This window comes from Anser brachyrhynchus (genome assembly GCF_964034855.1).
Source record: "Anser brachyrhynchus genome assembly, chromosome: 3".
Taxonomy (NCBI): domain Eukaryota; kingdom Metazoa; phylum Chordata; class Aves; order Anseriformes; family Anatidae; genus Anser; species Anser brachyrhynchus.
In genome coordinates this window covers 37224171-37244580 of record NC_137696.1, presented here as the reverse complement: position 1 = coordinate 37244580, position 20410 = coordinate 37224171, and the positions used below count along the sequence as shown (strand labels likewise).

At 47.9% G+C, this 20410-nt stretch overlaps 1 protein-coding gene and 1 long non-coding RNA gene across 5 annotated transcripts in view; one reads left to right on the top strand and one right to left on the bottom strand.

The window, feature by feature from the left end:
• The window catches only part of MDGA1 (MAM domain containing glycosylphosphatidylinositol anchor 1), a 134441-nt gene that overhangs the window by 33782 nt on the left and 80249 nt on the right, over nucleotides 1-20410 (bottom strand). For all 4 annotated transcript variants that reach the window (XM_080587260.1, XM_080587261.1, XM_080587262.1 and 1 more), the window contains exons 9-10: nucleotides 13982-14251; nucleotides 10212-10363 (exon numbers count right to left, since the gene is read on the bottom strand). In XM_080587260.1, coding sequence (XP_080443386.1) covers nucleotides 10212-10363; nucleotides 13982-14251 — 422 coding nt within the window. The remainder of the gene's footprint in view (nucleotides 1-10211; nucleotides 10364-13981; nucleotides 14252-20410) is intronic.
• LOC308193059 lies at nucleotides 15531-19987 on the top strand. Its single transcript, XR_013949337.1, has 3 exons — nucleotides 15531-16242; nucleotides 16355-16585; nucleotides 16679-19987. It is a non-coding gene; the product is annotated as an uncharacterized lncRNA (long non-coding RNA).

The following is a 20410-nucleotide window of genomic DNA, read 5'->3' as shown; positions in this document are numbered from 1 at the left end:
CCCAACTTCCAGGAGTTTAGGAAAGGGAACAGCATAGCCACCACCCTCAGGGAAGCAGCAGGGGAGGTACAGTGCTGGCTCACAGAGTCCAGTCCCCTGGCACCGCAGGGGCTACTTCTGCTCGTTTGTTTTATGAACATATCACATCCCATCTTAAAAGCCGTTCCTGTTTGGCCTGCTCCTCCTGCTGGATGGCTGTTCCAGGGCCTGACCGCCCTAATGATCTCATTTCCAGCCTGAATTTATTCACAGGCAGCTTGCACCCAGTTGATCTTGTGGCAGTATTGTCCTTTAGCTTAAATGGCCCTTTTCCCTCCCTGCTGCTTGACCCTCTGTTGTTTTCATAGACAGCAATCACACCCCGCTTCACCCTTTGCTTTGCTAGGCTAAACAAGCAGAGCACTCTGTGCTTCCTCTTGTAACACACTGTCGCTCTCCCTGATCTACTCTATTATCCTTTTCTGCACGATCCCACTCACTGGGTATCCCAGCCCTGAATATAGGATGCAGTTGCTCCACTCCACCTTCCCTGGAGGTACCTCGGGCTTCACGTAGGAGTGCATTTGCCCTTTCTCACACCTGCCTCTTACCAGCAGCTCCCGGCAGTCAGCTCATTCACCCACATCATGCCTCCACTTCAGCCATTTCCCACTGATGAGCTCCCAGCTTGTAGCAGATTCCTCTGCTAGCACTTCCCACGTTCACGACCTCGCATTTGTACTGCTGCATTTCATCCCACCTGACCCACTCAAGTAGGTTTCAGTCTCCCAGATCTTCTTTACAATAGCCTGATCTTTCACTGTGGTGTCATTACCTTCCCAATGGGTATCACACACATATTTCAGCAGCACACATCTAACAAGAGATTCTGATCTGGCTGCAAGTTATGAGCCACAGTGAAGACGTCTTCCCCCTCAGCAGGGTAGCTGCCATCTGCAAAAGCTATTTAGGTAAGTTTGGGGTAGTGGAGAAGTTTGGTTTGGATATGGAGACTTACAGTAGCTGTGACATTTCCCTACAATTTCTCATCAGACTTCCTGTGCCTGTTAGATTGGATAGAAACATGTTCCTGGGTTAGTACTTCATCACAACCTTGAACTGAAATGATATGAAGCATAAACAGCATCAATTAAAGCTCTAGGATAAATTTAAACATGGATTCATTTCCTTTTCCTTGCTTGATGACCAATACTTATTAGGGATTTCTAGAGCAAATAATCACACTGCAAACAAAATTGGCATCTGCTAGACAAGCACACCGGTGAGCCGAAATTCACGCCTACGTTGTTCATCAGTCAAGCACACAGGTTCAGACTCTGGGGTTAAGCAAGCATGAGTGGCCAAGGCAAATCCGTTATTCAGTCTAAATGAGGAGTCCTGGAAGGTTTTCTTCCTAGACCGTCCTTAGCAGAAGGCTCCCTTTCTGGGCTGAGACATCCCTAGCTCCAAAGAGAGAAGTAACCGCGACCTTCAGTAGCTGCAGAGGACAGCTGGAGCCATCCAAGCCAGAAGACAGCCTCTCTCTCTCTCACGCAGGCAATCAGCTGCCCATCCTCATTAGGTGCCGAGAGCAGCAGTTTACAGATTCCCAGAGAAGCCAAATTGGTGCTGTCATGAATTACTGTAAGTGCTTGTTCCACACTCTTCAATAATGTCTTTCATTAGGGGCTGATCAGAAAGCAATATGTATTTTATTAGCATATGTTCCCCGGTCTAAGAAGAGCAGACCTAATCTTCACTCTGTCAGGGAGACAAAGTAAAAGCCTTAACCGAGGCACAGCATGACTGGCAATGTCATGAGCCATGGCCTTAGTGGAGCATCGCAAGGCTGCGCATCCTGAGGAGCCCAGGAGCTGGAGGAGAAGAAGGGTAAAATAGCACCTGGATTTGGTGAGGGGTGGGAAGGGAGGGAGAGTCGTATGCTCCCCAGTCTGTGCAAGGAGCCTGTGTTGGTGTCCCTGTGGCCTGAGAAGTAAAAGCAAGCCGGCTCTGCACAGCCCAAATCGTTCCAGTTTCAGTTAGGCTGAGCTCTGAGCCATATTGCCTGTAATATGGTTGAGACTTAGCAAGTGAGACCTGTGCAACCAACAGGAATTGCCACCTCCAAGGCCCCCTTTAGACACTGGCAGAGCACACTGTTAGGGCACTTTCACCCTTACAAACAACAGCTAATAAAGTATGGGGCTATTGCTTACTGGAGCAAAAGCAACCTTTGTGTGGGACTCCGGGCTTTCGAGTCTGGTACACATACAGAAGGTATACAGGCAAGTATCACCCCAGCACCTATGGGCCACCTCTAACTCAATTGCATTTGCAGTATTACCTCTAGTAAAGCAGGGGCAGACAGCACAGCATATGCAGGGAGAGCCATAAAAATCCTTCACGTTCCTCCATGCTGCCTGCACTGGCAGCAAGACTGCATATGCTTTGTTTCTTTCTGAAGCATGGTCAAAAAATCCTCCTAGTGCATACTCCTGCCAGTTTGTCACCAGCTACGGGAGAGATTACATCTCCCTTCCAAACCCTTCCCCCTTCACACACTTTCTCTGCTTATCTCCAACATGCTCTAGGAAGCGAGAGCCAGGAAAAAAAAAGAAAAAGGAGATGGAAACAATAGACTGAAGAGGTGGAAAATAAGGAGAGGGAATAGGGAAGGGGAAGGTGTGTAAATAAAATACTCCAAAGCAGCAGGAGGAACATGGACTGACTACTGACAACAACTGACAAGCAGAGTAAATGGGAGGAAGCTACATCACAGACTATCAGTAGGGACTCTCAAAAAGACTCGATAACCGGCATGTACCCCTTGAAGCCACTGAAGGAGTGTGGATCAGAGATGCACACAAAGGACTCACTTTTACCTTTGAGACCTAGCAAGCATTTTTCATCCTGTGCTCAGTTTTGTAAAACAGAAGCCAAGAGCCTGCTAGATACAAACAAGCACGAGGGTGTGAAAACATCATCTCAAGCCTGCAAGGCTGATATGAGGGGGTATATTGGTTGGGTGAATGTGATTATCTCTTCTCTCACATTCTCCTTACCCTGAATGAGCACTGAACAGTGGTGTTAGGAGCTAGAGATATATGAGATTTTTGTAACTAGATGTGTTTTAAGAGCATATGAGCCTTTCTAGCAAGATTATTCATACTGTTTTTCTCAGGCACTGTAACTATTCCAAACAGACCTAAGAGTGGGAAAACTGTTCTAATTATTCCCTTGTACCGGGAAAGCTAAACAATATCCTGCTTTCTCTCTTGCCCAATCAAGTGCTCGAATTGCACTGGAACAGTTCTTATGAAAAGTGAATGTTAAAATGAAATCTCAGCGGCAACACACCTTTTGAATGGCAAGCCATGTTGTAAAGCCTTTGGCTACCCAGTTGTGGGCAGGTTACTTTACTTGGTATAATCAGAGAGGAGAAATGGTAACATGAGCCTGAGGCATGATTAACTTGCCACTGCTCATATTGCCATTTTTTCCCCAATTAACTGATAGCAAATGATGTCTGGACCAAGAAAACCATGAATCATAATGAAGAGCAATGTGCGAATGCAAAAGGACAGAATTAGTCAGGCAAATTCATTTCTTAGGCATTGTTTGTGGGCTAAGAGAATTCTCACTAGCAGAGCTGGAAGATATTTGGCAGACCTAGGGAAAGCCTCATCCCACTGCTCCCAGGTGTTTCCACTGAACTCACCTGACCCATCTGTGCCGTTCAGGGCAGTGTTGAGCATCTCTGGCCAGCCTTGCAGGAGCCACCTTGACCCTCCAGCTGACAACAACCACGGCTAGGCAGACACCTCTGCCTGCAGCAAGCAAGAGCCAGGAGGAAACTCCTGGGAACTCCATTTGCACTGGGTGGAAGCTCCACTGTTGCTGACTTAGCCAATAAAGAATACATATATGAAATGAGGAAAAAGCTTCTTGCTTCCAACCCCCTCCTAACATCCATCTGGTCTGGAGCCTTTCCTTCCAGCACAGGTAGAGAGGGTCTTGTTTTAGCAGCTGCTCTTGTGGATGCATCCCCCATGGTGGATTGCTGGGGGTGAAAAGAGAGATGGCTCAGCTGCAATGACTGATGCTGTGTCCCATTTACAGGCAGGAGAGAACACAGCTGAGGCAGGATCCTGCCCTCTCTGCTCCCAGCTGCCTGTGGTACAGTTACGGCTTTACTCCCCAGGTCCTTCATAACCATCTCATTAAGACTCAAGCAGAGCTTGTCCATCAAATGCTATTGATCAGCCAGCTCTCCTTCCTCCAGTGTGTGGCTGCCACTCAGTCCCACCACGTCCCAAACTTCTCCTCCTCTCACAGCCTAAAAAGGCAGTGTCACCTCTCCCTCCCCTCGCTTTCCCTGGCTTTGCATCGTGATGGCTGTTTGAACCATCTGCTAAACACACTGCCCTGACACACTGGCTTCCTTCTGTAGCCTTTTCCACCTCCCTCAGGGCTGACTTCTCGCAGCGTCACGTGTGCCACTAGCATAACTGAAGGCAACTGGCTGGAGAGCACAAATGTAATCTGCCTATTCTCGGTGCCTGCACAAATGTTGGAAAAAAAAAAAAAAAGCATCAGCAGGGGAGACTGGGGAGTTAGAGCTGAAAAAACACCTCTTCCTGCTAGAGAGGGCAGCTCAGCAGGTAGGTGGAATAGCGTTGATTTGACTTTGTCCCATACGACAGCAGCCTGTGATCAGACATCAAACTGGCAGACGGGGCAGGCAAAAAAGAAAAGAGGACTACAGAAGCTTTCCAGCAGGTGTGACTTACAAGCCTTCCCACAACAGAAGGTCTGCTTTGAAATTCAGTCCTGGGCAAACATTGCAAGGCCAAGTCACTGCAGTCCCCAGTCCTAACACCAGTGAGACAGGCCCAGCACAAACCATATCCAGTGACATGATGAATGGTAAAGGGATGTGCCCTTTGTCACACCCCACAAATCTTTTGATCCATGCAGCATCTAACAAGCAGCCAGGGGCACTATCTGCTTCTTCGTGAGAAACCACGCTCCTCTTCCTCAGGCTGGGACAGCGATGCTGTAGCAGGGAGGAGGAAAGGAAAAGGGGCTTGCACTTCCCTTTTCCATGTGCCCTGTCTATGTCTATGCATATCAAATCACGCTGTCCAGTTAAGCAGACTCTCAGTTTCACTCAGCAGGGAGGATTTCTTGGAGGAATCAGCGTCACAAGCACTTCCCATCCTCCAGGTAACACAGGTGAGCGCTGTACAGCTCACCTTTGATCCAGAGCAGGACGGCACCCTCCCCAGTTTACCTAACATAACTCCATCCTTTAATCTTATCTTCTAGTATGAAAAGGATTTAAAAGGACTTCCCAGAGAGCTTTTTAGCTATGCTCTCCTAAAGCCTCACTGCATCACCTCCCCAGCTCCTGCGGTGTCCCCCACCTGAAAACACTAGTGGGGGGACAGGCAGGATGGGGCCGCGAGGATCATGGGGCCATCAGGAGCCTCGGGATGAGGGCTATGGACACAGCCCTATTCACAGACCCATCTTTGTTACCTTGGTGATGGCAGCGCCGGCCAGACAGCATGCAGTCCCTGGGAGGCAGCAACACGTTAGCCTGCTTGTTTGCAAAACGAGTTCAGCCACCCCTGCCTGTCTTACGCAGAGCTTTCTTCTTCTGTGGCCCTCAAGCAAGCTCCCCCGAAGAAAGAAGAGAAGGCTCTGGGGAGACCTTATAGTGGCCTTCCAGTCAGTACCTAAAGGGGACCTACAGGAAAGCTGAGGAGGGACTCTTTGTCAGGGAGTGTAGTTATAGGACAAGAGGTAATGCCTTTAAACTAAATGAGGGTAGGTTTAGATTAGACATTAGGAAGAAGTTCTTTACCCAGAGGGTGGTGAGGCACTGGCACAGGCTGCCCAGAGAAGCTGTGGATGCCCCATCCCTGGAAGTGTTCAAGCCCAGGCTGGATGGGGCTTTGGGCAGCCTGGGCTGGTGGGAGGTGTCCCTGCCCATGGCAGGAGGGTGGAACCAGGTGGTCTTTAAGGTCTCTTCCAACCCAAAGCATCCTGTGATTCCATGATTCTGTCACAGGGTTGCTCACAAGCATTGGAAGATGCATCCAGCTTCATTAGGCTGTGCTTGTCATGTGTCGAGGACCACCTATGCAGGTTCATCAAGCTACAGTGGTGCATGAAGGGGGGGAAAACAGTAGTGTGAGCTAACAGTGCTCTGCACTAAAGCGTTATGTAGAAGCATGTGGCCTCGAGTACGGCTTACTCGTCCTCCCTCTCGAGTTGCACAACCCCTGCTTGGTACGTGACAAGAGAGCGTGAGGGCTGGCCCTGCCCTGTCCTGCACGCCCTTGGAGGGGCAGCCGGCTCCATGCACTAATGAGGCCCCAAGCAGCCAGCAGCTGACAGACGCTGCTGAAGTGGGCTCCGAGGAGAGCAAAAGAATGACTTGGAGGTAGAAATGAAGCGATACAGATCTGCAGCCCGTGGGCCTCGGCGTAAAGACGATCCCGCTGGGTTGCAATGGCCGTCAGCAGAGTTAACCTTCCGCTCTAATCACAGTCATTAAATTCCTGCTAACGCCCCTGTCCTATGTATGTCCAAACAGCTCTGTTACCTGTCACCTCCCCTCACGGTGAGCCCGGCTCCCCACCGCCACAGCTCTCATTAACGCCGCTCTGGCTGGCTGATGAGGCGAGTGGCAGCCTGCTCTGGAGCCCAGATGAGTTTTGTGGACAGCAGGGGATGTTTATCCAACATGGAGGGAATGAAAGTACGAACAAAGAGCGGCCGCACAATTACTCAGGCATCGCGTAGGGCCACAGTCATTAAAGACAGTCTCCCTGACAGGAATTAATCTGAAGTGACAACCCAGTGAGCTAAATTAGCACATGGGTCCGGGCTTGGCCGGGTGCAAATCACAGGGGTCTGTCTGCCAGGTAGGGCTGAGCCTGTTCCACAGAGGGGAAAGGCAGGAAGGTGTTAAGCTGGCCTTCTTCTGCCCAAGTCTGCGTATAAGAAGGTGCAGGGGAAACGGCAGCCTCGGGTCTCCTCGAGGGGCACGATGAAGATTAAAGTCTCCTTCTGTGCCGATACCTTCTCCTTCCTCTTTCTCCTGCAGCCTCAGGTCACAGATGGGTTCCAGCTCATTACGTGCACAGTAATTCTGCCGCTATCCCCTGCAACCGTAACCACCAGCCCAGCTCAGATCTTTCCTCCAGGATGCAACCTGCTTGCAGTATTAGATGGCTTCTCATTTCTCTTTAATGTTAGAGCAGAGCTCTGGGAGGGGATAAAATACACAGAGAGAAACAAGCAACTTAAAAGGTTTTTTATTTTTTAAGCAAAGATCTGGTTTGAGGAGGCTGCTTTGAATCCCCAAGCAATGAAAAGCATTTTCAGTTGGAATGCGGTGGCTCAGTGCCTTTCCATGCTACAAGAGCACAGAGAAGAAAAAAGCTGACCAAGCAATCACCCCAAAGCCTTCTGGATCAGCCCACAACCAAATGACCCAAGGCTATGGACTCATTAAGTTCACTAGCTAGAGTGAAGTAAGACAGACGGCATTCAGACCAGTTGCCTTGGAGCAAGAAAGGGAAAACCTCCCAAACCCCCAGAACAGCTATCTGTGAGGCACCTGAAGTTTTCCCCACGGAATTGGCACTCAGTGCTACGCTGCTGCCTAGCCCACCTGACTGCTGCACTCCAGGAAATCACAGCCTATTTACCAAGACATACAACGGAGGCTTTGCAAGAAGCTTGCTCCACAATGGTATCGTATGTGCTTTGCCTGGGTCAGTGGCTCCAAGCTGTCAGGCTGTTTATTAGGTTTTAATCTAAGATTAATTCTTATTCTACTGGAACTGGTGCGTCTGCTGTGCCACTCAGCCTGCGCCGCAGTGCTGGGAACAATCGGCTCCTATGGAAATGCACCTGCCTGTGTTGCTGGAAGCCCCCATGCATTACTTAGGAAACCAAATTCCCCCAGACTCCCTGCAATCCCCGCAGGAATGCCCAGCCAGCCGGTGGAAGCTGTTGAACAGGGAGAGTTGGAAGAGCCACAGCACCAACCAATTAATAAGCAGCACTTTTGCTCTCACCCAGCCCCACTTTCAGCAGCTGCAGCAAGCAAATTTAATTCAAGGGTTCCCAGGTGCCTTGCAAAGCATTCTGCGACTTAGGGATCTTCACATTACATATGCCAAGAGCTCTTCAAGCAAACTGGGGAGAGCAAAAGGAAAACCAGCAAAGCATGTCACAGCCAGTGGGCATCCCAGCTGGCTGCTCTTTGGATATCAGCTCAGCAATAGTTAACTTCCCCCCAGACAGCCCCTCACCACCCAGCAGGTACCCTGAGAGGTGTGCTGTTGGAATCTCCTTCATCCTTAGGAAACAGAAGAGCACTTGGCCATAGAGACCAGGGAGCTCCCACAGGGCTGGAGGAGGAGCTGGCTGGGTAAGCTTTCATCAGCTTTATGACGACAATAAATCAATGAATAAATCAATTACTTGTAATGTCTTTTTTTTTTTTTTTTTTTTTTAAGTCTGGGGAGAATATCCACTTCAATCCCAGCTCTCTGGGAGGGTTTTCGTGCCACCCCCAGCTAGAACCTGGAAGCCGTAGCATCCAGTGAGGATGGTGCACAGGCAACCAGCAGCTCATCATGAGATGCAAGTGGCTTTGTAGGAGGAGGGCCAGGAGGCAATACTGTGAACTCTTTCCAGACTGCTTCCTGCTTGTGGTCAACAGAATTTGGGAACAAAACTCGCCTGCTTCCTCCTTGCTCTGCTGTCCATTATTCAGATCCAAGCCACAAAAATGGGAACTGTAGCCATTTCTAAGCACCTCCCATACATGAGATTAGATTACAGCAGGGTCACAGTACAACACTCCTCCAAAATACACTGCTCAAGTCGATATTATGCAGTGCTACTGCACAAGAAACATTAACAGCAATAACTGACAGAGTGTGAAAAAAATCAAAAGGTTTTACTTTCACGGGCACTCAGCTTCCTTTATGTCATAACTTAAAGCAGAAATGTGGCTTTTCCTTCTCTTAATCCCTTTCAGTAGGAGCTCAATGAGGACAAGATCCGAGATTACTTTTAGGCACTATGCAAAAGGAAAAAACCTCAATATCACTGGAGAAAGATAAAAATCACAAATTAGTTTGTTGAGTTGCTGTGCTGATAATAGCAAAACTTGGCTAACGGGGAAGGGGTACTATGACAAACTGCCTTCATTATTAGAGGCTCCCCTGTGTCCTGCATTATTATTAAGCACTGACAATGTGCTCTGCGCTGTATGAATAACAAACAAAGGCTGTCCCACCCCAGAGAGCTCACAAGCAAACGGAGACATAAAACTGAAGCCTACTGTGCAGAACTAGAGGAGAGAGACACTGGGATCTTTTTAATTATTTTGTTTTCTATCTGCAGTAAACAAACTTCTTACAAAATGCATTTGCTTCCAAGCTACTAGTGAATGGTAAGAACCGCCAATTTTAAGTGTCCCCATTTTTAAAATGTGTTGAATGCAGGCACTTTGCTGAGCTTGGATGAAAGTACCTGGCAATCCTGCTAGGTTAATGTGCTCTTTAAAAACATCAGACTCTTTCACCTAACCTTCTCCAACCAGTCATCTCTTCAATGTTCCCTCAGTTCACCCCCCACCCCACCTGCCCCTGCTCTGGCATGATTTCTCTTCAGATTCAGAAAACCTTGAAACCCACTTCTCTTCCCCTGCAGAGTTTATATAGTCCCAATAGCTTCATTACTGAGACAGTATGAAAGCCCTTTTGCAACACAAACAGACACTGACTTTTTCCTGCAGTTCCTGCCTGGAGAGCTCTTCAGCTTATTCCCTTTATTTCATACAAGTGGGGAGGGTAGAATTCCACTTGCTTGAATCTTTGGCCTATAAAATCTCTAAAACCTACTAATGACTGTGGGCTTTTGTTCATATTAAAACCCCCTTCAGAATACTGAGCATTAACAGTCCGAGGGGAGGCAGTGGGGCTTTGAAAGCTCTCGATTGTACCCAACACCTGACTTAATGAACACTGAGCTGTGTACTCAGCCTCTCTCTCCCATTCAGCAGGGAAGGCACAAGACCATCAGGGTCTGGCAGTTTCCTCAACTACAGCTCTTAATCAGCAAGAAGACATTGATGGAGCTGCTTTCTGAGGTTCTCTTCCCAAGAGCAAGCACTGAGGCTCCAGAAGAGCAGACCTTACCTGCCTGACTTCCAGGCGATACTTGAGGATGGGATCCACAGCATCAGGCTCCTTCTGCGTCCACTGCAAGATGTAAGAGTAATTCTTGGATTGCTTCTGGCTCAAGGTGGGGTTGGGAGTATCATAGTAAAACTCTGGGCTGTAAGCTTTTGCTGAAGGAAAAAAAAAGGAGGAAAGTAAAGTATGGGATGGAAGGGGAACATAAATTACAGAGATGCGGTGCGAGTGGAAGGGGACTGCTCACCCAATTTGCTTTTGACATGGCAAATCCCTTTAATATTCTAGTTGGTGTTGCATTGACATGCTAAACTGTGGCATCTTTCTCTGTGGATCACTACTGCTTTCCCAGCCTAACCTACTGGGAGGGTTCACAGACCCGCAACACCAGTGGGGCATGACCAACGCCCGAAAAGGTGGGAACAGCTTTAGTTCTCCAGCTGGAACCAGCTGTCATATTTTCTGTCTTGCTTTTGTAGTTTGGATTGAGGTAACAGCTTTAAACCGGCACTTCTCCTCTTTCATCTGCTGCTTTACAGAGTCCCCTGCTAACAATCCCTGAAAGAAAGATCATTTGGCCAGTAGGTCATAGGAAAAGCATTATTTATCACACAGGGACCATAGCATTTAAAAGGAGACCTTGTTCCTTCTGCATCTCCTCTGCCCTGGCGGCATAGTGCTCCGGCCTCTTTGTAACGTGACAGTCAACTCTGCAGCAAGGGGGATGCTGACCTCAGCCAGGGTGAAAACAGCAGGAGCTTTGGCAAGGGCAGAGATGTCTTTTCTAAACCCACCTCTCCTCTTAAAAACAGAGGGCAGCAGGAGGAAAAGAAACACAGAAGAAACAATGTACTGGAGAGAAATTGGATGGTTCAGAGAATAAGGGATTTCCCATCATTTCCCCAGCTACTGCTGTCCTGAACCAGTAACACACAGGGCTTGAAAGCTGGCTGCCTGCAAAGCCCATCCAGTTTGCTGGAAGTGACTGAGAGCCCTCCCTGGCACTGCCCTGCCAAATCTGCGCCACAGCGCTGCCACAATGCAATGCTGGCTGCAGCCCAGCAGGCAGCAGGCATGGCTGGACACCAGAAGGACAGCAAGTTTAAGCTTATACAGAGAGATACTACAGGCTCAAGCATTCTCCTTCACCATTATATGACAAGACTCTCCCAAAATGTCACCATGTCCACACAAATGAATTCTGGCTTAGGTGTTGCACCCAGTTCCTCAGAGTGAGTCAGTAACAACTTGAGGTCTTACCCCAAACGGGCCTGTTTGAGATTACCTTCCCTTCTCCCCGTGCAATTCAATTTTTGGGAGGTTCTGGGCAAGGCAGGAGCTGGCCCCGAACCCAAAGCCTCCTTTCTGAGGTCAGGTCCAATCCGGACCTGCACAGACCAGAAACGCGTAGAGCAGAGCAGACACAAACCGCATCTCCCCAAGCAGTCTGCCGCACCTTGCCACTTGAATCACAGGTCCTGCCATTCAGTGTGGTTATAATTAGGCTCGAAAGGATTCAATGTTTATTTTTTATGAACTCGGATAATATTGATGTTTATTTTCAAGTCCTTTTTTTCTTATTATTTTTATTGACTTGAATTTTTGCACAAGCAAGAAGTTCAGAACCACCTCAGAGACTAATTGCTGCTTATTCAACTTGTATTGACTGTGGAAGTCAAGCTTCATAATGGATTCAGAAATAAAATCAGAACTGATGATAATCATAATCTTGCATGATATTAATTCCTTATTAATTGACTCTAAAATAGAAATAGAAGCTAAAAAAAAATGCTTCCAATAGAAAGGAAGCACATCAAAATACTTTTGGAACTTCCTTTCTGGAAACTTTTACCATTGCCAGAAAGTTTTGTCTTTTTCTTTCAGCTGACAGGAAGAGCTAAAGGTTATTCACTCAGTCTTTCAGGGCTTTTGTGAGCTTGCAGATAGTGGGAGAGCAGCTGGTGACCAGTATGGGTGGGTCTGATAACTTGCTCAAGGGAGTGGGTTGGATGCCTCACTATTCTTTCAAAATATTACCAGAAAAGCTAATCTTTCATCCACAGAAGAAACTAATCCCACCCCATAGACCTTGGCGGGTTTATGTACTCTGTTTCCAGTATGTCTGAACACCTCATAGTCACAACTGAGTCACTGCCTCCCCATCAGACAGGAAGGTTCATGGACCTTCTTTCACACAATAGGAACAAAAAGTGTCTATGTTGTTCCTCCACAGAGGAAGTCTGTAGCAAAAGTGAATTTAAACTAGAGCTCAAGTGCCCTAGTCCAGCCACTGGATTATTTTTCATATTGCTCTAGAGGTTCAGAAGGTCTAATCGATTTGTAGCTGTGCAGGACGCAGGCAGAGATGTTTGGAGCTGAAAAGCCAGCATCACCTATCAACACCTTGGAAGAAGAGGAAAGATGCAGAAAAACAAATGCTTGCAGCTTTCCAGATGAGGGCTCTGTAGGGATGACCACTGCTTTCTGCTGAGGGGATCTTTTCTCATGGGGCATGCCATAGCACATAGGATGGCAGTGTGTACTTGTTACTACTTCCAGCAAGAAATTGAGAACCTGGGAGCGTTCCCGAACTTGTTAAGAACAAAGTTCGCCCTGATGCATGGCTCGTAGTGAGGTATAGTTTGCCATGTAGTTAGTGAGATGAGAATTGCAAGCATACGAAGAAAGATTAGGTAGCCAAGGCTCTGAAGCATAATCCACTGCCAGAAAAATTCTGGGAGACACCCACAGTTGAGGGTAAGGTCCTGAAAAATGTTCCAAAGAATAGAAATGGTTTGGGTTGTCCCATTCCTGAGAACTTCTCAGAGTTACAGCATAACTGAGCTTCTCCAAACCCCAGGAAAGATTTAAAGATTTGCTTTAAAGTCTGACCTCTTTGCATATTATTTATTCTCTCTCTCTCTCTCTCTCTTTCATTTTTATTTTTTTCCCAGCCCTGTCTTGACGTGTATTATAAATTGGCCCTATTCTGGAAAAACAATATTTTGGCTGAATTTACTGTTTATTAAGGCAACTTCATCTGAGAGCTTGTCTAGAATCTGGTGCCCAAGTCAATTCTGAGGTCATGGGAAAAACAGATTTAATGATCAGTTAGAGAGGCTAGGTCAGATGTGTGGTTTTAGATGCTATAACTCTGCCATCCCTCTCTGCAGTTGCAGGTGCTAGAAAGCAGCCCTGGTGCATGCTGGAAAACAAAACAAAACTGAGCAGTAAATCCACTAGTACTAGTATCCAACCCCAGATCATGTTTGTCCTAGCAGACATTGTGATACAAAGACAGCCTGGAATCTCAGGGAAGGTATAGGAACACATGGTACCGTTTGTTTGTTTGTTTGTTTCAGAGGGGAAATTAGATGTTTTTGGAGACTGCTGGCAGGATGTAGAGCCTTTCAGTCGTCCTTGGTCAATACTTAACTACCAAGCTTGAAAATACTACTACCAAGCCTGAAAGCTGATGACAGCCTTGAGTTTTAGTCCCATATCTTTCAGGCAAATTTCTGAATACTGCTAACACACAACAGAGGCTGGCACTAACTGCCCTGGGTCCATCCCAGACTTGAAGGGCTGCCTGGATGATGGAGACACAAGTCCCTGTGGGTTTACGGAAAGTGACCCCTCCTGAACACAGTGCCATGTACAAAGAAGGCAGCAGAAGTGGGACATGTTACTTGTACCAGCATTTACTGGGATCAAGCTTCCCACCTCCGTGCCCCCATCTAGCAGCTCGCTCCCACGTGCGCTCTGTGACTTACCAGACACCTGGAAGAGGCAGGCGGAGACCCCCACGTCATTAGAAATGCTGCACTCGTAGTTGCCGCTGGTCTCCCGGCTCACGCTGTCCACCTTCAGCTCCGAGTAGTCCTGCTGCTCCACTGGGGGCTGCGCCAGGAGGGTCCCGTTGAAGCGCCAGACGGAGGTGGCCACCTTCATGGGGCTGCCCTTCAGCATGGTGCAGCGCAGGGTGACGCTGCGCCCCACGCCCTGGCGCACGTCCTGGAAGGCTGGCTCCACCACCGGCGGGACTGGGGACCGAACAGAGCAACAGACAGGGATGCCATCAGCGGACAGCCACCATGGCACTGTCTCTGAAGAGACAGGTGCCAGTTATTTCCGAGGAGATATTTGTTTTCTATCCGGAGACAGATTTGTCGGACTAAAAGCAGCGATAACCACCTGGCGTCTCCTTCTGACTGGGCTGGAGCCACCTATCAACTCCCTGCCACTTATTAGGTAGGGTTTTTTTTAGCAAGTTCTCATCCCATGGGGAGACTGAGCACCACAGTTTGGGTTCAGTCCTTGGATCCCAGTCAGAATAACCACGGTCCTCATTCCTCATATGCAGCATAAACCATACCACCCAAGCAGGCAGGTACACTCACAGGCGGTAACATTCATATCCTTCTGTTCAGTGTCCAACAGGGCTACCAGAGACACCACGTTCAGATGGAGAGATGAACATTGTGTGTCCTCAGACCTCAAGGGATGTTAGAGGAATGCATCAATACAATACACCAGGGACTGGCTACCAGGACCCTTGGTCCTATTCTAATCTCTACCAGCAATGCCCTGACGTCATGAGGTGAATCACTTCTCTCCGTGCCAGTTTCTTTGCCAGTTACATGAGAGTGATGATATGTGGATGTCTTCCTAGCAAAGGAGGTTAACTCTCATTCTTTAGCACTTGCAAAAAATTACAGGAACCTCATGATTTGGGCATGGCTGAGGCAGGTCTGTGTTGGTATTGCTTGGGTCAACAACCTTATTTAACACAGTGGCAGAGGACCTCAGTCTCCACAGCCATCTGGTGGACATGTTTCATATGCAATAAGATGTTAATTAAAACACTGGAGCATGGGAATAACCAGCAACTCTCCCTCTAAAATAAGAAAAGTCTTCCTGAACACAAAGCAGCTGTTAGCCCAAACGGACAAGAGGGAGAACAGATTTATAGCAGCTCCGGCACAATCACAACTCACCTTCTCTGGGCTCAGAGCACCTGCTCTTCCACTGACAACTTCCTACAAAGCACCTGTCCCCTCTGAATGTTTGCAGAGCTTCCAAGCATGGGTCCCCAAACCTGCAACATGCAGCCGTCCCCTCCCACAGCCTGATCCCAGCAAGGCCCCCCTGCAGCTCTGTAACACTGGTGACTTCTCCATCAGCCTCCGTGTAGGTCTGCCATGCAGTGTCCTCTCCCTATGGACACTGCTGGATCTGTGGGTATGCGTCATACGAGCACTCCCTCCACCCGGCAGCCCCGCTCAGCTGTGACTGATTGTTTTCTAGGTATCTGTTCTCAGCTCTCAGGCTCTGGGCCCTTTACTGCACTTAAGTGGATTAAAAGCAACCCTTGACTGAGCTCACGTTGCCGTGCTGAGTGGCATGGTCAGCTCATTACAGATGGCTTTGCTAGCAATGTGTCTCAGCGGGTGCTCCAAGCACTGACTTGCCTTTGGCTCGCATGTCTCCCACCTCACGGTGAGAATTATGTGAGAAGTTGTTTGATTAGACCTAGTGCCATGAATGTGTCATCTCCATCCCTAGCTGCTATCCCATTTCTTGGGTCACATCTGCTCCTTAATTGAAGATGGTGGGGTCTCACATTATAATCAAGGCCGGCTGGTGACACAGGGAAAAGAAAAAAAAAAAAGAAAGAAAAAGAAAAAGAAAAATGGGAGACAGAAGAGAAAGGAAGGTTTAAAAATAACATGTCACAGCAGCTCCAGGTGTGCTCAAAACAATCCACATCACAAAAAGGAGAGAGAGGAATGAGAGACGAGCACCACGTGTGGAGCTGAGATAAAGGAAGAGAAAAGGTCTGAAAGAGGACAAAGAGCCCCCCACAAGGCCATAGCCTGTGCCCCTCTGTTAGGGAGGGCCTGGGGCTGGGAAAGGGACACAGAGGAGTGGGGCTGGGACCGTCCAGATGTTTCCTTAGGTCCCAGGAACAGCAGGGCAGCCATGGATGCGGAATATATTTAATCTTCTTCATCTGGGAAATGGGATTTACTTGGTTTGCACTGGGCCAGGCTCAGGACCTATATTATCACCTTATGAAGGGAATGTCTTAAAGTACCTACACAGTAAAAACTGATTCTATTTTCTCCTCTTGCCTCTGGCACTAGGAAACACCCAACAAGCACTGACCGTGCAGATGGTCCTGAAGCCCCCGAGTTTTTTGGAGAGAGAGCAGAAGGAGGTCATCCCATGAGCACAAAGGATGCAGCACCATGGCAAGGGGCAGCTGGTGCTGAAGGATGCCAGCAGTTATGAAAAAAATGAATGGTCAACAGCAATTACAGAGCCAGACATCAGCTCTGGCCCCGACAACTGCTGGGGAGCCCACACTTCTGCAGGTAGGCTACACATAAAAGGGAGACCCGTGACCAAGGCGGGGATTCAGATTGCAAACCTCATCGGATAACCACATGGCCTGTTCTCATTCTCAGCTTAACACAAAAGAAAGCTTGTTTAAATGAGCTGGTACTCTGACTGCCTCAGAGCAGAGCCCTCCAACACGACTCCTGCACAGACACCTTGGGGGAGCTGCAGGAAATGATAATGATTTTCCAGGTGCCTCTGACACCCACAGGGAAGCAGCATCCCTGCTGGCTGTAAGGGAACTGATCTGCTGCGCACAGCAATATCGGGCTGTTCTGGCGCTCTTTGGGGAGCCTGGGAATCAGACCCAGTTTTTAGTCTGCTTCCAAAGGAGGGTCCTTGTCCAGAGGCTCCTGAAATGCCTTCCCGTGTCTCCCTGATCTCCAGCGCAGGCAGCTGAGGTGCTCTGTTAAGCAGCAGCCACATCCCAGGCGGCAGCTTGCTACACTTCAAGAGGGAGGTGAAAAAAAAACAAAAACAACCAACCCTTTGCATACACAGGGCACCAGGATTCCCTGGTAGGCATCACAGCAAAAAAATACAGGTGATTACTGCTTTCTCTCAGCACAGCTTAGCTCCGAAAGAGCTAGCCAGCAGGAGGAGCGATGCAGGGGGTGAAGAGGGCAGCGCATTGCTGTTGTAGGCAACGATGGAGGAGCAAGGCTCCTCTGGCAACCTTGTTAAGATGCGGCTGCTGTGAGAAACAAGGCAGGGCAGCCTGCCTTCACAGTAGAATTATTGTGCAACAGAAGAAAACATAATCACTCACCTGCTCGTTAGGAGCAAATCAAATCAGCCCAACACAGGCGGCCTACTCCAGTGTGCCAGGCACCGGGACGCAAAGCCGGGCTGCAGGCAGCTCCCTTGCTGTGAGCCCGAGCAGATGCTCTGCTCTGAAGGGGTTGCTAAACTGGCATGGTGTTCACAATGATGAAGGGCAAGAGCGAGGGAAGCACAACAAAGAAGTGTCAAGTGCCAGGGGGTGTTGCTTTGTACCCCAATAAGCTCTCATTTTCTTGGTTCCATTGGAAATGCAGCACTGAAATGCACTGTCCTGCCAGATGAGTGAGGAAAGCATTGGCCGCTGGGCTGTGGCCAAGTCTGCAAATACTTGTTTTAAGAGTCCATTCTTATTTTAGCCTTGTGGAAAGGAGGACTGTTCTTCTTCACAAGACTCAGAGCATTTACTGGAGAGACCACAGTCTTTGTGCAGTATTACCTTGTGGTTCTACTCGGGCACGGCTCAGGGAGGGCTACTCCGTGATCCCTGTGATGCCATCTGCTTGCTGCAGGTTTCCACCAAGCTCAGATGCCTCCAGAAGGCATCTACTTGTGTCAAGGATGCTTCACCCACCAAGGATTAAGTCAGAGCACCCCAGGATGGCAGCAATGAACCATGAACAAACACCTTCTACTCTGCCCTCCAGAGTCCAGTCATCATTTACATTTCTATTTAAATCTGGAAAGTACAGCACTTAACATAAGCTATGAAAATAGCAAGCCTTGCTAGGTTAGAAAGCAGCTTGATTTTCAGCAGCTCTCAGCCTAATCTGCTGAATGAGTCCCTCCAAGCTTAGCCATGCAATTACAGCGCCAGTGGGACTCCTGCTTGCAGGCTCCACCTCACCCTGTGTGTGTGAGCTGATAATTGACCACTCATTTATGGAATTAAAACTGCAAAGGACACACAGAAAATCTGGTATGAAAGACTGCACTTTCTGCTTAGTTTCGATTATTAGCTGTGTTTTGTTACCCAAAGTGGCTAAATATATCCGACCATAATTTTTCTCTGGAAAAGAAATCAGCATGGGCTGCTATCAAGGCCTTACGGAACATGTATGACTCTATCCAACATCCATTTACATTCTGGTAGGTACCCTCCTGCAGTCGTACTGGATTTATCTAGATAACAAAAGCAATGCCAGCAGAGGGTACCCTTTTTATCTGGTTCCTGGTCCCATAATCCAGGGTGCTAGATATGTCACAGGCATCATGATGCTGCACTCTTGCCTTCACAGCCGGTAGAAAACGCCATGGTTTGAGTTCCAGGAGAGACCACAGCTCTCCACCCAAACCAGAGGGAAGCTCTTTTGTTGCCACAAGGCTGAGAAGTCACAGCTGAGTAATTCTATTCCCTCCAGTAGCACCCATAATCCACACACCAATAACGCACACTGGGCACCAGCCAAAGCGGTTTTCCATTTGGAGACAAATATCCAACTAATATGTGCAAGCTCAGTCTCCTCTGCTTGTTTCTGAGATATAATTGAGTAGTTAGGAGGGGGGAGATGGAGGAAGGCTAGCTCAACCAATCTGAGCTAAAAGCCAGAATATCTTTCTTTCATCTTCTATGCCTTTTGCCTTTGCACTCCAGTTTCCCCACGTATAAGGAGATAAAATGTGTATTTCTGCAAAATGCTTGAAAGCCAAGTTGCAAGTATTGTTATTTCAAACAAAACAAATTTGTTTGAGTACATTTTCTGCCAGACAAGTGGGTGGAGGAAGAAGAGGAGCAGGGCGCAGAGCAGAGCAGGGTTAGCTCTGTGCTAGTTGACTGCTTTTAAAAGAAGAACAAATGAAATAAATTCACTACCAGCTGTTCTGCTTTCCTCTTCTCTGAACTTTCCAAGCCAATTAGCTCAACCTGTCTTCACCTTGTTTTAATAAAGAGGGATTTGCTAAAGGATTTCCTCTTCTGCATGATGAGCTGTGGTGATTAATACATGAGATCCCCTAGCTCACTTTGCAAAGTGCTTTCAAGAAAGTCCATCCTGGGTGGGAATTTCCCGACCTTCTGCCTCATATTTATGTCTCCTCAAAAAAGATCTGTCCCAGACATGCTGGAACTCCACTCAGACTCACTGCCCAATTAATTCATGCTAACAAGACACTACAAAGACGAGCGTTCCCTTGCAGTGTAAAGCCACCTCATTCCCATGCCTCACTTACCTTCAAGTGCCTGCTTTCAAAACAGTGCGCTCCCCTAATTGAAACAGATGAGTGGGAAAGGATGATGTATGTGCAGAAGACATACACATTTGTATGTGAAATGCATGCTGTTAATCCTCCCCCCACCCCCACAAAACCCAATTAAAAAAGTTATTCACAAAAGAAATAAAGAGGGCAAGAGAGTGGGCATGCCTATTTCAGGACTAATACCTACAATTACTGCCTGACCAATGACATAACCCAAATCTAGACCTTGCAGGAAAATGTTGTCTCTAACTCACAGGCAATTTTGCTGGTTATGGCATAGTGAAGCAGGATGACAGCTACCCCAGATCTGGGATTCTCTTGCCCACCCACACACCCACAAGGGGAAGTCCTCCCATTTGAAACAGCGTCAGACCACCAGCTCTCCACTCAGGTTTTGCTTCTGTCTCCTAAAAGATAACGAGATGCCAGCTCATACCCATGCATCCATTATTACATGCTTCTGTTTAACAAATTGGGCTGGCAGTGACATCCTGCTCCCAATAGCATATAAATAGTTTAGATGCAAACATTCACTAACAGTCAGCCAATGATACTCTTTCCCCAAAAGCATCCCACATGCATTAACTTTTGGCAGAGAACCAGTTATCTTACTACTCAATAATTCATAGGTGAGCTACTCAGCTGGGTAGTTCTGGGAATAAAGAAACCCACTGCCAGTGCAAACTAAGGAGAAACAAAACAAAACAAACAAAAATCAATTAAAAAAAAAAACAAAAACAAACAAACAAAAATGCCAACAAAGAACGAAATGGGATTCTTCTTCCAGAATGGAGAATCCACATCTTTCTTCCTACTTCAGGGTT